The sequence below is a fragment of the Battus philenor genome, unplaced genomic scaffold (genome assembly GCF_028537555.1).
Source record: "Battus philenor isolate CCGP_79_NKW_IND1 unplaced genomic scaffold, ilBatPhil1.0.hap1 SCAF_23, whole genome shotgun sequence".
Classification (NCBI taxonomy): Eukaryota; Metazoa; Arthropoda; class Insecta; order Lepidoptera; family Papilionidae; genus Battus; species Battus philenor.
The window spans coordinates 7,483,487-7,497,614 of NW_027181686.1; the positions used below are offsets into that span (position 1 = coordinate 7,483,487).

Below are 14,128 nucleotides of genomic sequence, written 5' to 3' on the forward strand. Positions count from 1 at the left end.
ATTTTGATGATCGGAGCCAATGATCCCTAGGAAGCCCTCTATAATCGACTATCTGCTGGTCAAATCAAATCAAGGAGTAAGAATAGTATGGAAAGAGATTTTCTTCAATTCGTTTAAGGCATTTCAAGACAGACACGAACTTCGTATAAGAAGAAATACCTGAGTAGAAAGTATTAACTTTGAAATTGTTGGAAATCATTTACGTTGTTAACTTATATGTTGTCTTGCACAATAACGTTATTGATAACAATTTAGCCTCCAACAGGCATGACTTGCACAATGAGAATAGATACTTCCTGATGTGTTAATACATCTTAATATAAAGCAACAAATTCTTTTTTTTTTTTTCAATTTCTGAGCCTCTACATCTTTTTCTTTCCACTTTTCCTCTCGTCTAACTTTATTTAATTTATATTCATTAGACCTCAGAAGTTTACCCAAAACTTTCCCTGTAAGTTAGCAAAACAGAAACTTTTAAGTACCTCGTTAGGTTTTAACTGACAGACGACTTTTTGGTCAAAGTTTTTACATGAGACTGTAAATGCAATTTATATGTAGTGCTTACATATATAACTAATTAACTATTAAAAGTTATAAGCAATTTATGATTTTAAATATTTATCAAAGATAAATATTTTTATTGGTATGGTATTTGTGATGCGGTGGATGTAATTATGTGAGCAGCCGTAGCCCCGCTGTAGAAAGGTGAAATTTGCAATCATGACCTAGGATAGCGGGTTCGATTTCCGGTATACAGTTTTATATATAATTATATTTTGTACACGAATTACACAACTGCCACCGTTAAATCACTCAACACGTGTTTCACCCCTCCACGGGACATCTTCAGAAGTTATATTACACCGATTAGTGCCAAACACAGAGTCATGTGTTTGGCTACCACTTGACTTCTACTCTATAATTCGCATTGTTTGCCTCGTGCGCATTTATCAGCGGGCTGGCGGACGGTGCACTTTGTTGCACGACTACCACTGCATGTGCGGAAGTAGCTAAATATTGGTCCTTTTCTTACTTAGGATGGACTTCCGCAAAATAACGCCTGATTCCATTAAATAGTGACAATTACGGTGTATCCCTCCATAGATATCTTTGGATCTTTGGAATGTCTATGTCTTATGGTGGGCGTCTATGGGCTACGAAAACGAACAGCGGCAATGCACCACATAGACGGCTATATCCGAGATTTCTCCTCGAGACCGAGTCAGGAATAAGGAGATTCGAACACGAACAGAAGCAACCGATATGGCCGACAGGATTGGTAAGTTGAAGTAGCAATATGCAGACCACATAGCGCAAAATAGGTGTTCGCCGAGAGATGACTACGAACTGGCAATCGCAGAGGAGGTCGTCTCGAAATAAACTTGAAAGTCAACCTTGTTAATATATATAATCAGAAAACTCTGGGAAATTCGTGGGGAAGACGTATTTTCAGCTATAGACATTTTACACCTGAAATGCTTATGATGATGATTAGTATTTCTTTAAATCACACATAGATAAGAAACTTTGAAGTCCCTTCATGCGTCTCATTATCTTGGAAAGCAACTACCAGTTAAAATAAATTAAATTGCATCAGTTGCATTTACACCGAGGTTACACAAAAGTTTACGTTAAAATAAGTGTTTATTAAGTAAAATAGTAATTAAGTGTTAGGGCTGAATTAAAATATGTTAATCAAAAACATACAATTGATCAATTTCGCAGAACATCTAATAACTTGCAGAAATCTAAGTAATACGGATAAGACCTTGGAGAGATTCAATTACTTTGGTATGAAATAAGCTAATTTAAATTCGATCGTTCAAAGCTATATTTGGTAAATATGTCTTGCTTTATGGAAATCCATTAGTTGGGTTTATAATAACTTATCAAAGCTTCGCTAGGCAATCAAAACTATTTTGTTTATATGTACTTATGTATGTAGGTATGTCTCGAAGATAGTATTTATTTTAAAGGTTTTTATTAAAATAGTTATGATATGCTTTGCTTTTAAGTCAAATATGTCTAATGTTTTAATTATGTACATTTACCTCCGATAATTCCAAAACAACAAAAAACTTGTACTTTTTTGCTTTAATTGTGACTCAAATCATTCGATATTTTTTAATTACAATATTAAAAGATTAATTTTATATCGGTGCTAAAATGGTCTTTATATATACAAGAATAACACTGCAATTTTCAGATCTAATTTTTGATTCACTTCGGTTGAGAAATTAAATCGTTATGATAAAAACCAATCATAAATGTTTATTTTCAGCAGCGTCTTTGCTTTAACAAAATATTTTCTAACCGAGAATTGTTCAATGGAAGTTTTTTTCTCCATAAAAAGTAAACTACCGTTCACTCAAGTTATTTCAAAAGCTAATGTTTTCACTAATAACTTAAAAGATTAATTATAGTTTGAAACTTTCAAGACCATTAATCTTATGAGAGGGAGCAGAGGACGTGGGGATTTTAGATTTATTAACAGATAATCGTGTTTGTCGATTTGTAGATAGATAAATATTTTTTCCTAAGGTAATAAAATTTCATTGTTTACATCTCAACATATATTCGACGTTTTTATGCGTAAAACACACTTTATAGACTTATTCGTCATAATTATTAGTATCATTTGTATTCCATAGCTGAACATAGTTCTCCTCCACAGATTTACAACAGGACCAGCTGGGAACGACCTGCATCCAGCGTCTTCTGACGACATTAATCAAATAACTACGTTAGCTAATTGAAGTTATTAGACCAGGCTAATTTTGTTAAAACTTAGATACGGTAATACTTTCTTAATAATTATCACTTTCGTCAAACTTTGCACAGCTGATAACTTACCATCAATATGTTAATAACAATAATTAAATAGTCAACGAAATTACAATCTCCCAACCACACGCCGTCACAGCCTACAGCGCGCTCCGCAGTATGGAAGTGGACGCGGTGTTGGCCCAGTTCTTCTTGGGGCACGGGGGGTTCTCTGAGTACCTTCATAGGTTTAAGCTCAAGAAGGATCTCTCGTGCTTCTATGAGCGGGGCGTGGACCAGACCGTGATCCACCTGATCGCCGACTATCCCGCATTCGCAGGGCTTCGACTCGACATCGAATGCCGGCTGGGGAAAAGGATTGAAGAGGCGACTATTGCCTCCATCATGACAGACATGGAAGTAAGAGAATCCTTCCACAGATACTGCAGGAAGGTAATTAAAGAGCCAAGTAAGCAAAACAGTCTAAGAATAAAATGTAAATTAGAATTAAAATATAGTAGGGAATAAACTAGATGTAACTGTGGAATGAAAGAGTAGCAAGATAGATATTATGAGGAATGGAAAAGAGAAAGTAAATAATATAAGAGAGTGAAAGAATTAATGACAAAAATAAAATCCCTGTTCCCATATACCCAACCAAAAAGTTACTTTCAACGTCGCAATATATTTCGAATCATGGTAGTCCAGGGGTAATGGACTGAGACTTCGGGTTCGATTCTCGCGATACATATTTAATTCGCACTTTGTGCATCAACTATGTAGAACTGACACTGCTCATAAACAAGTTGCCATAGTATGGGCAGCGCCAAATTCTGCGTACCATAATATCACACTGCGATCGAAAACCTGGTGATGGTATATTCCGCCATAGATATCTTCTGCGAAGGCCTTGCAGTAGGTGTCTGGGCTGAAAAAACTATTATAATTCATGCCTTTTACTGTTCCTGTTTTTACTCGCCTTCTTCTACTTTATTATAGATAAAATTAAAACTTTAGTAGGACAATTATCTAATGACAAGATATTTAAACAGAAAAGTTCATAATTTGTTATGATTGAACTCGGAAATCAGTACTATCTCATCAAAATGCATTTGCTGAAATGTACATTTGTGCGACGACAAACAATTCGTTACAGCAAAACCGTTGCCGTTGAGAATTCAGGCAATGCACAACGTTGAAAGGGGTCGATAAGATGAATTGATGTACACTAAGAGATTTCTACTTTATACCGATTTTATATTTTGAATAAACATAGTTAATAAACGTTAAAAGAAGCATTGTTTTATTGTTGGGCTAACAGATGTCAAGTATTAGTTGCTTTAAAGGCTTAAAAGAAACACCGTACATCGCACTCGATCGCCATTCCGACTCGACCCGCATACCACGCACATTACCTAACTTTAATTACCACGACAGTCTAATTTAATGTCTACTGTCTATTTAATTGTCAACAGTCTTGTTGATTTATTAATTTAATTAACTGTAGTGACTGCAAAATTAAATATTTACAAATTTATAACATACATACTTCGATTACCACGTAAATAAACTTTAGATAGTGAATGAGGTTACTTAGAACGCGAACAGAGGTTTCCCCTAAATATCATCGTCAGTACTGAAGAACTGTAGTATTGTAAGTGGTTAAAAGTATTCATGAGGCTTGAATAAATCTTCCTGCGAAATTTCATATCGACATGTCAGCCTCAATGAATAAACCAAAACCCGATGAATATTACAAGAACTGGGTCAATCCATTGCTCCCTTAGCCCGCAAACGAAAAAGTCGGTTACTGCAACCGACTCGCGAATAATGTAGAAGAACAATAGGCTTGTCATCGATTTCCTGCAACGCTCGATTGTCCTCACTTTAATATTTTAGATGTTTGCTACATCTTTTAAAGCTAGATTTCTCTGTACTGCTGCATCTCTTTTACACCGTTCATTTCTCTCCAATCTAGACCACCTAGGCGGATGGATTGCATCGCGGTACAAAAATCTCCGCAAAAATAATGTATTCCAAAAATAGCAACTTGAGAATATTTAATTGTAGTGCGAAAAATAGTTTCCAAAGATTTTGAATGACGAACGACTGCGTTACGTCATATTCGATTGGTGTTTGAGAAGCCGAAATACGCTATAAATCAAATATTAAAAAATCTTCGTCATTGTGTCCTCATTTACCGTCATTGCCTGGGTTCAAACAGCTTCTAATCAATCCTATGAGAAAACTTAGAGAGAGAACCATCTTCCAATAGTGAAAGCCTTACTGGCTAAAATGGTGATAACGATAACAGTTACATAACAAGACTTGTTTGTCTTGTCTGACTTGATAGTGAAAATTTGCATAAATAAAGTCTGTTATTGATGTATATGGCAGTAAAACTTTAAATACAGTACATACCACGCATTAACCAATAATCTAACGATAAATATACAGTGGTTCATTCGATAATGTTTCATACACATAAATAATTCTGACAAACTTACGCAAAAGCTTTTCATATATACTAGCCATGACACTAAATATAATTAATGGAGCGCTCATGGCAGAGTTACAAGCGATGGATCAAAAAGTAAATCGAAGCGGAATTTAAACGTATTTACATTTATTTATACCAAAATATTACAGGACAGTTAAATCAAATACAGTAGGACACGTCTGTGAAGGAACTGTCTACGCCTTTTAAACACCAAATCCGCATCAATGTCTATCACCTTGTGGTATGTGATAATACATCTTAATTCAGTTATTCTATTATCAAGGTTACAACCATGAAGTTAAGAGCACAGTATCGTTTACACACTACTGTTCGTTGGCAAATAGACATCAACAAAAATTCTTCTCTCTGTTTTTTCTATGTTTTAAGCGTGTGAATATCGAGAGTAGTGGTCGTGGAGTTGTTGTAAAGCCTTTATATAGTTTTCAAAACATTACGTGCGCAGGAAAAAGTATTTTTTTAATATTTAATTTGGGGTCTAACTTGGTATGTCTATTAAGACGACTTATCGATTTATTGGAAATTATCAAAACATTAGTCAAGGTTTAAATTCTATGGCATCCGCAAAATTTTTCTTCGCAATGCTATGGTGATACCTTGGAACAACTTTACAGTCTATGCATTAAATAGAGCAAATAAAAGACAATCAATCAATACAATCAATCAATCAATTTACTTCTATAATAATACGAATTGATTCCCATGATAACAAGTAGAGACTAAATAAAACATAAATCAATTCTAAATTTTCTTTTCCCTATGCCTTTTAAAACTGTATTGACTAATGCTAATTGGCCTTTTTATTTACTCCATATTTTTGCCAACGCAGTATTTGGGGTCTGTGGTGAAAATTTGCATGATTTTTATAACTTTAACGTGTAAAAAAGCAGATCAAAATATTGAGCAGTGGTAGCCCAGCCGTAGAGAACTAAGGGTTGCGATCGTAGGTCGCAAGTGGGAATCGATCCCAGGATACAATTTTATGTAATTCACTCTTGGTACATTATAAAGCATTGCCACTGCTCACAAACAAGCTTCTAGAGACTGGGCAGTAGGGTCTTATGCGTATCATAATACTACGCTGCGATTAACAACCCGCCTGCCAAGCGTGGCAATTATGGTACATGGTATTCCCCCATAAATATCTTAAGGGGAAGCCTACACGTTGCAGAGGGCGTATATGGGCTGAAAAGACGATGATATAAAATATAGTAGGGCTTAATATTTTTTTGAAGTTTTGAGATATAAATCGAATAGCATATATTTGAAATTAAATTTGTAGAGAATATCTATTCGTATTTCGAACAATAAACAATGATAGAATTTTGGCAAACCGTTCACAGTGACGTGATCGATGTTAATTTGACTTAGCTTTACTAGGCACCGGTTGAGAGATTACAACTGCCGATTCGCTTGCCAAACTTGCATATTCAGATTACCTTATATGTAGTAAATTTACATGCGAATATACTTATGCAGTTATATTTGATTTTCTCACGGTAAAGATAATTTTAAAATATTATGTTGACTTCTATACGAATGTATTTTTAATATAATATAATTACATATTTTATAAGTATGTAGGTATGAGATCCGATAATCCATTTTACTTTTTGTTAGTCATGCGGCAAGTTTAAATTGACATTTGAAAGCTGTATCGATTCATCGTTCACAAAAAAATGTTGATTTATTTCTCATCTAATCTCTAAAAGTGATATCTCTGAAATATATAACGTCAATATTTTTTTTAAATGGAACGCGACCGGCCTGTAACTTTTGACAGTACAAATTCTTTCGGGACAGCCAGAAAAATTTATAAATTTGTAGCTAACGCTATTTCAAATTATAAAGTATTTTAAGTAAATTTCATTCTAATGACAAATTAATGACGTCACACTGAAGGGGAAATGTTTATGTACTTCAATTTACTCAAAGATAGTCGCTATAATATATAGCATCTATAAATAGCTTTATAGTACTCGAGTTATGTAAAGCTATGACACAGCTATTAGATGTAGCGCAAGTTAAAGTTAAAATAATAAATATAATGTATTATGGTTAGCAGATTATAGCAGTTGAGACTATTGGCGTTATTTAAAGGGGTATTCTTTAATATCCCATTATGTTTAAATGTACATAATGGTTTAGTTAAACTTAGGTAATAAAATTATTACAAATCGTGGTAGGTATACTTTGATGAAACGTCGTTAGTAAAAAGCATAACAACATACAATACGATCTAACCTTAGCTAGTGTGGTACTTGACTACATGGGCCGAAGAAGCCTTTTAGAAATGCAACTCACAAGGTGTAAATTATTTGATAATCGCCTCGAGTTTCTTAATTTTTATTTTTATTTTGAAAAAAATAATAGGCTCTTCGTACTTGCAATGTAGTAATAATATCATGTCCGGTATAATATGGATTTATGAAAGTAATATTCTTTAATCAAATATCCTATTAGCTTCAAGATTGTTTCTTTGGTTTGATTGATATTTGTAATTGTATTCTGATAAACCTATTAATAAAAGAACCAAAGTGATTACTTTAATACATATAAACTCAGTGGTTGGAGATAAAAGATATTTTTTTTATAGATAGAACACGAAAATGGTTTTGAATAATAGCATGACATATCTACAGAGAAAAACCTCAACTAATTGAAAAAAAATAAAAAAGGGAAAAAATTATTCAAGTGATATCACAAAAATATACCATTAAACTGAAAAAAAAAAAGTTCACCGCGTTAGAAATTGAAAATTTTTAATAGAAAATATTTGAATTGAAATTTTAGCTTTGTTACTAATTAACAAACAAGGAAATAACTTTGTATAAATCATCAAATACCATTTGCAAACAACGCTGTTGAAGTACTAAAATTAAGACGGAACATTAAAAATTACTGCTTTAATTAATTTAATTCCATTTGAGAGCTCTGGAAAAAAACAGTGCCTCGAAAATCGACGACTAAATAACAAGAATCTGGGTCAGCCTGTGACTTCTTTAAGCCGCGAAAAATAAAACTCGCGTTACTACAATCGGCGCACGAATGATGTCAAAGGACGACACGCGAGAAATCGATACGCCATTGTTTCGTGGCTTTACTGTAATATTATTTAAAATTACGCAGCGGGCACAATATCTTTTTCAAATACTTCTTTATGTGTTTTTGTTTCGATATAATATCACTAGAAAACGATTAAATTTCTTATTTACACTAGTGTTAACAATTGACGAAATATTGTTATGAAAATTCAAAAGTTTAATTATTGATCGAAGAATTATATAGCTTCAGCGATTTTTATAAATGGCGAAGAAAATATTGGTAACAAATTAGAATATTCTTCGGCCAAAAGCTGTACATATCGTCTTAAGTCAGTATGTTGGGCTTATATATTTATTTAGAATGATTAAAAATAGTAAAAAATACATAAGTTTACATGAATACTATCGTTACATTTTCACTAAACTCCTGTTATAAATGGAAAATGTTTAAATTAAACTAATGTGACAAAAATCTAATTAAATAATAATCTTTAAATTTTAATGAGAAGAATGTGCAGGGAATGTTGTAAAAAAATCCAAGTCTTTTAATTGATAGACGTGTGTATGTATTATATAACTACGCGAGTACGTTGGATACATTCTGACATGGTTGATTCGTTATTTTCTGTTTATATATAGAGGAGCCGGATGATGGCTCACACAAGATCAACTATTTTAAATTACCTTGACTATTATTAACCTCGAGAAATAAAAACACATAACAAATATTTGTACAATTGAAATTACTCCTAATTTAGAATAATTTTAATTTAAAATGAATTAATTTATCGCCTAATCCATAAGGTGGCCATAAAGGATTTATGAAAGAAGCCTATCTAGCAGTGGACGTCTTAAGACTGAAATGAAGATAATAATGAGTTAGTCATTATGAAGAAATGAAAATAAAATAAAATGTGAAATAACAATATTTTGATAAACGCTCCGCATTAGATCTGCATTGTGGATTATGTAACTATATCCGAAACTGGAAACATCATAAGGCATATAAAAAGAAAATCTAGAGGAAAATGATGAAGCTATTCTTATTTGTCACGTAAAAATCCATCTATTCGGACACAAGCCATATCTGAAATAAAGGATACGTACGGTAACCTAAGCCGCAAGCACGACTGATCGCTTGATGCCGTTTCTTTCCACTTTTCTCCTAGTACAAACCATTTTCCGCATGATATTTTCCTTTCATGGTCTGTGGAATAGTGATAATGTTACATTTGAAAACAACTCGTCGACGAAGCCCGTGATCATAAGTTACTATCACAAGTTTTAATATATTGTCTATATTTGCAAATAAACATTTTACGGTGAAAAATTCTTAAGGAAGCCTTACCCTTCTCAATTTCAACGACGCAAATGAAAAAATGGGCGACAACTTCTAAATGGAAACGATGAAGACTCTAATTGAATAATTTCGTAAGCGTTCCAAACTGCCTAAGGGTGGAAGCTTGCGACAAAATCCTTTGAAAACATTGGAGAGTTTAAAAATGTATACCATTTTTAGTCGTTATAAGGTATGTCTTATTAATTTCTCTAGGTACTGTATCATTAAAAGTGGAAACTAACAATATTAATCAAGCTTACAGTAGTTCAACGATCCATAAAGAGGGCTATGCTCAGTATTTCTATATGAGATTAAATCAGAAATAAGAAAATCAGAGAAATATAGACCAACGAAAGTAACATAACCCAGGACATTAGCAAATTGAACGCAGAACAGACGTCCGCTAGAGCCTTAAAGTTAGAGAACAAGAGAGCGTGAAGGTAGAGACTACGGATCGATAAGCGCAGCGTAAGGTATCCATCTAGAAGTTGGACAGATGATCTTGTCAAAGTCATTGGCAAACGCTAGAAGTAGGCCGTTTGCAGCTGGTTCTATAGAAACACTGTAGGGGAGGTCATAGGCCGGCAGTGGATGTCTAGGTAAAATGATAATTATGATCATAACAGCGCTTATTAGAAATTTCCAAAAGCATTAAACATTACACATTATCATAATTTTTTTGTTACAGGAAATCCGATAATAAAAAAGTGAACTACGTTAAAATGCGCTTTGCATCGATTTCTACACATCCGATATTTCTACACCAACGGATCTCGAAAATTAAAAATAACAATATATTTTGCTATAGATGCCGTAAGGGTTGAGTAAAACTTATTATACGTATATTTTCAATTATATCGCAAGTACTTCACGTTAGTAAATACGTATGTAGCAATATCCATGTTAAAAAAAATGTATGTGGTACATGAAGAATTTTTATATACTACTATTATTCTGTTAACGAAGGCGGTTTTCATGACGAGCATCTCTAATTTAAGCAGATTTAATATACACAGTACGCCGTGCCCTCGCAATGCGCGGCTTCTGGCTTTCCGCTTGTTCCAGTTGATGACTGCAACTTTTCGCCTATTCAGCTGACCCGAATTTTTTGTTCCATAAGCAATTCCAAGTTTATGACGTAATAAAGAACTTCCATATTTATAACGACAATGTTTTGCTGCCCATTTGTGCCGACAAACGGAGAATGGTGAGTCGAAATTTTGCTATAGCGGATATATTTGAAAATGTATTCGTTTTGTTCATATTAATTTAATCTTTGAATTTCGCAAAATTCTGTGTCTTTACAAAAGAAAAAATATATTTAGAATGGTGCCATTTAAGTTATAAGCGCCAAATATACACTAATAGTTTTAAGCCGGTTTTCAGAAAACAATTAATGAGATAAAATTTATACTTTACGAATCGGGTACAAGGTACTTCGTAAACAAATAAAAGCCCTACGAAAGATGAAGTCACAGGGGGCAGGCAATAGAGCGCGTAAACCAAATGACTGCCAGAGCCTTTCGATTCTTGAATGGAGACCACAGGCAAAAAGCGCAGCGACCACGCACGAGATAAACAGAGGACCTTTAAAGGTCATCGAAAGATAATAAATATTTCCAAACGATTTTATTCCAATCTCCGGGTTCGGCAGCGATTTTCAACTGCTGAAATGGTAGTGATAATGACATTTAATTATGTAAAACGGACACCGCCATTTTTGAGAAAAAAAAAACACATACTTTTGTATAAAATCTTAGTATTGATTCAAAGTATCCCTCGGTATAAATCAAAACTGATTTGTTATACAATACTATTGTAAATGAAATCTTCGCAGATCTTATCACATCTCGCTGTGAATAACTGAGCGTGAAAGCGCAGCGAGCTATTTAAAACATGATGACAGGATAGAATTCATTTTATTTGCAAGTCGTATTCAATAAAAAAGGGATTAAGCGACAATTTTAAAAATATACAGGGTGGTTAATCGTTGGTGTAACGGCCTTGAAGAGGTGAATGTATAACAGTACAATGTTTGCAGAGACAGGTAGTAAAAAATAAACAACAATAATGTAGGAACATGAATTAAAAATGCTTATTCTTGCTATATTATAATTACCTTATTAAATAATTATTTCTGATACCATTGATTTTTTTAATGTACATTTAGTGTACGGTAACGTAATTGACAGTTAATGAGCTATAAACGAGAGCAGTAGCTCAGCGGTACGACTACATACGGTAGGCTTGCGTTCGCAGATCGCAGCTTCGATGCCCGCGATACAAACTATGTAATTCCCACTTTTTATATTTATTGTATGGGATTGCCATGGCTCATAAACAATATTCTAGAAAATGAGCAGCAGAGCGTCTCCTGAGTACCATAACACCACATTGCATCGCCAAATCGCCAGCCAAGTATATATTATAGTATATCCCCCATAGATATCTTTAGAGTAGGACTGTTGCTTGCAGTGGGCGCCTCAGGCTGTATATTGTTAATTTTGAAGTATACATTCACCTTTGACTTTTATGTAACCATTTCAACCCTTTTTTATAACCATATCTTAAAAGTAAAGAAAGCCTTTAAGTATTTATTCTATTAATAACATTTGTTTAAACAATAAAATATTGGTTAGTAATCAAATAAATTATAAAATTAATTTTATTAAGGACGACCATTATCAATTTTATTTAAAAACTTAATTATAGTGCCTTACTAAATAGTAGAGCATTATTTATTTTATTTAAATCCTGTCAATGACTACACCCGACTGTTTTATTTTTGGCACAGACTTTTAGAAAAGAACATTGTACCTTACAGAAATCCTCACAAAGTAATATAGCGGATATATAGTTTGTGATTTCGTAATTATATATATGCAGCTTTTGTATTGAACTGTCGAATATCTTTTTATTTTTTCATATTTTTCTTCCACGTTTGACGTGTCCATTACATATTCTTTTCGATTATAATTTATTTAAAAGTTTTTAATGCAAACCGTATAAGCTGTACGGCTACAGTATAATTGAATATGTTAACGAAACGAAACTGATAGGTGTGGGAATTCTCCGACAGTTCCACTCCGGTATCAGCATAAAGAATTTTATCGCGGTAACTGAGTTTTCACAAAGATATTGCATTACTTCTAGATGAGGTGATGCGAAGTTGATTGAGAAGGGAAATTTCCATATTCCTGGTATGTTGCTTTGAATTTCGAACGAATAATTTGCTGATTGTACTGAACTGAAGACATTTAAATTCATTTATATGCTTATGTTATTAGCGCTCTTTATAGACAAGACAGATGACTTTATAAGATTCAGTACATTAACAGTAGCTATTTAACTATCATCATTCATAACTATCATGCTGCAGTAGATCTCTACTAGACATAGGAATCCAACAGATAGAACATAAAAAAGGATTTCAAAAATATGGTAGTGGGCATCCACTACCATATTTTATTCGGTTACTTTCGTTTGCTACGAATCCCCTTATTTTTGATTTAATCTAGGAAACCCTTAGATTGATCTCATTGGTTGAACAGTAGCTTGCCAATAGGGTTCTAAGAGAGATCAAGTTTGAATGTCGTACGTCATAACAGGTAAATAATTATTAATAAAATTAAAATATAATGAATTATTAAAGCGTTTTTTTTTATTATTCCACGACAATAATAACTTCTCATGAATGAAATTAATTAGCTAATGACTTGAAAACTTTGCCCCGAGATTAATAATATTGTATTCTCTATTAAGTATACCCCATGTAGATTAAAAAGGAAATTATGTAACTATTTATAAGTTCATAAAAACGTAATTAAACTCAATTATTGAAAATCAGTACCGCGCTATAAAAGCGTAACTTTGGCCCTATTTTTTTGTTTAATGGCACTTTCATTCACTTACGCATTCCCTGTAATAATACTAACTTTAATTTTAATTAAAAAAACATAATGGCTATTGTGTTTGTCATTTACGGGTACACGTGTGTGTGTGTGTTTTTGGCTGCGAAGAAGGAACGTCGGGTCGCATGCGCAGCTGAAAATTTGGATGATGATGAACCTCCCATAAGTTATACTAAGCCCTCTTTTAATCCCCACGACATAGTACTTTCGAAGAATCTGGAATTGATTACGAACGATGACGAGTTATATTCTCACGCTGATAGTCACAGTGGACGGAATCTTCAGCTCTACCCTCAGTCGAGGTATATGTCCAGTGCAGTTGCAATTTTATCAGGTGCAAAACATTGCCATTGTATTCGCGCTAGTTTTGACAAAGAGCATCAAAAGAGAACCATGCACATTTTCAGACGATAAAAGTTCAACATAACCCTTTGAAAACCCTAGTAATATATAATAGAAAGTTACCCGTCAAGTGAGAATGAAAACCAATATACAGGGTGATAGGTTAAAGGTGTTTTTTGCTTTAGAGTACAAAAAATGGCACCCCAAAAAT

At 33.4% G+C, this 14,128-nt stretch overlaps 1 protein-coding gene across 1 annotated transcript in view; it reads left to right on the forward strand.

Moving 5' to 3' along the window:
• Window positions 1-1,263: 1,263 nt before the first annotated feature.
• The window catches only part of LOC137924384 (uncharacterized), a 31,579-nt gene continuing 18,714 nt past the window's right edge, over window positions 1,264-14,128 (forward strand). Inside the window, exons 1-2 of the mRNA XM_068767779.1 lie at window positions 1,264-1,279; window positions 2,885-3,216. Coding sequence (XP_068623880.1) covers window positions 1,264-1,279; window positions 2,885-3,216 — 348 coding nt within the window. The remainder of the gene's footprint in view (window positions 1,280-2,884; window positions 3,217-14,128) is intronic.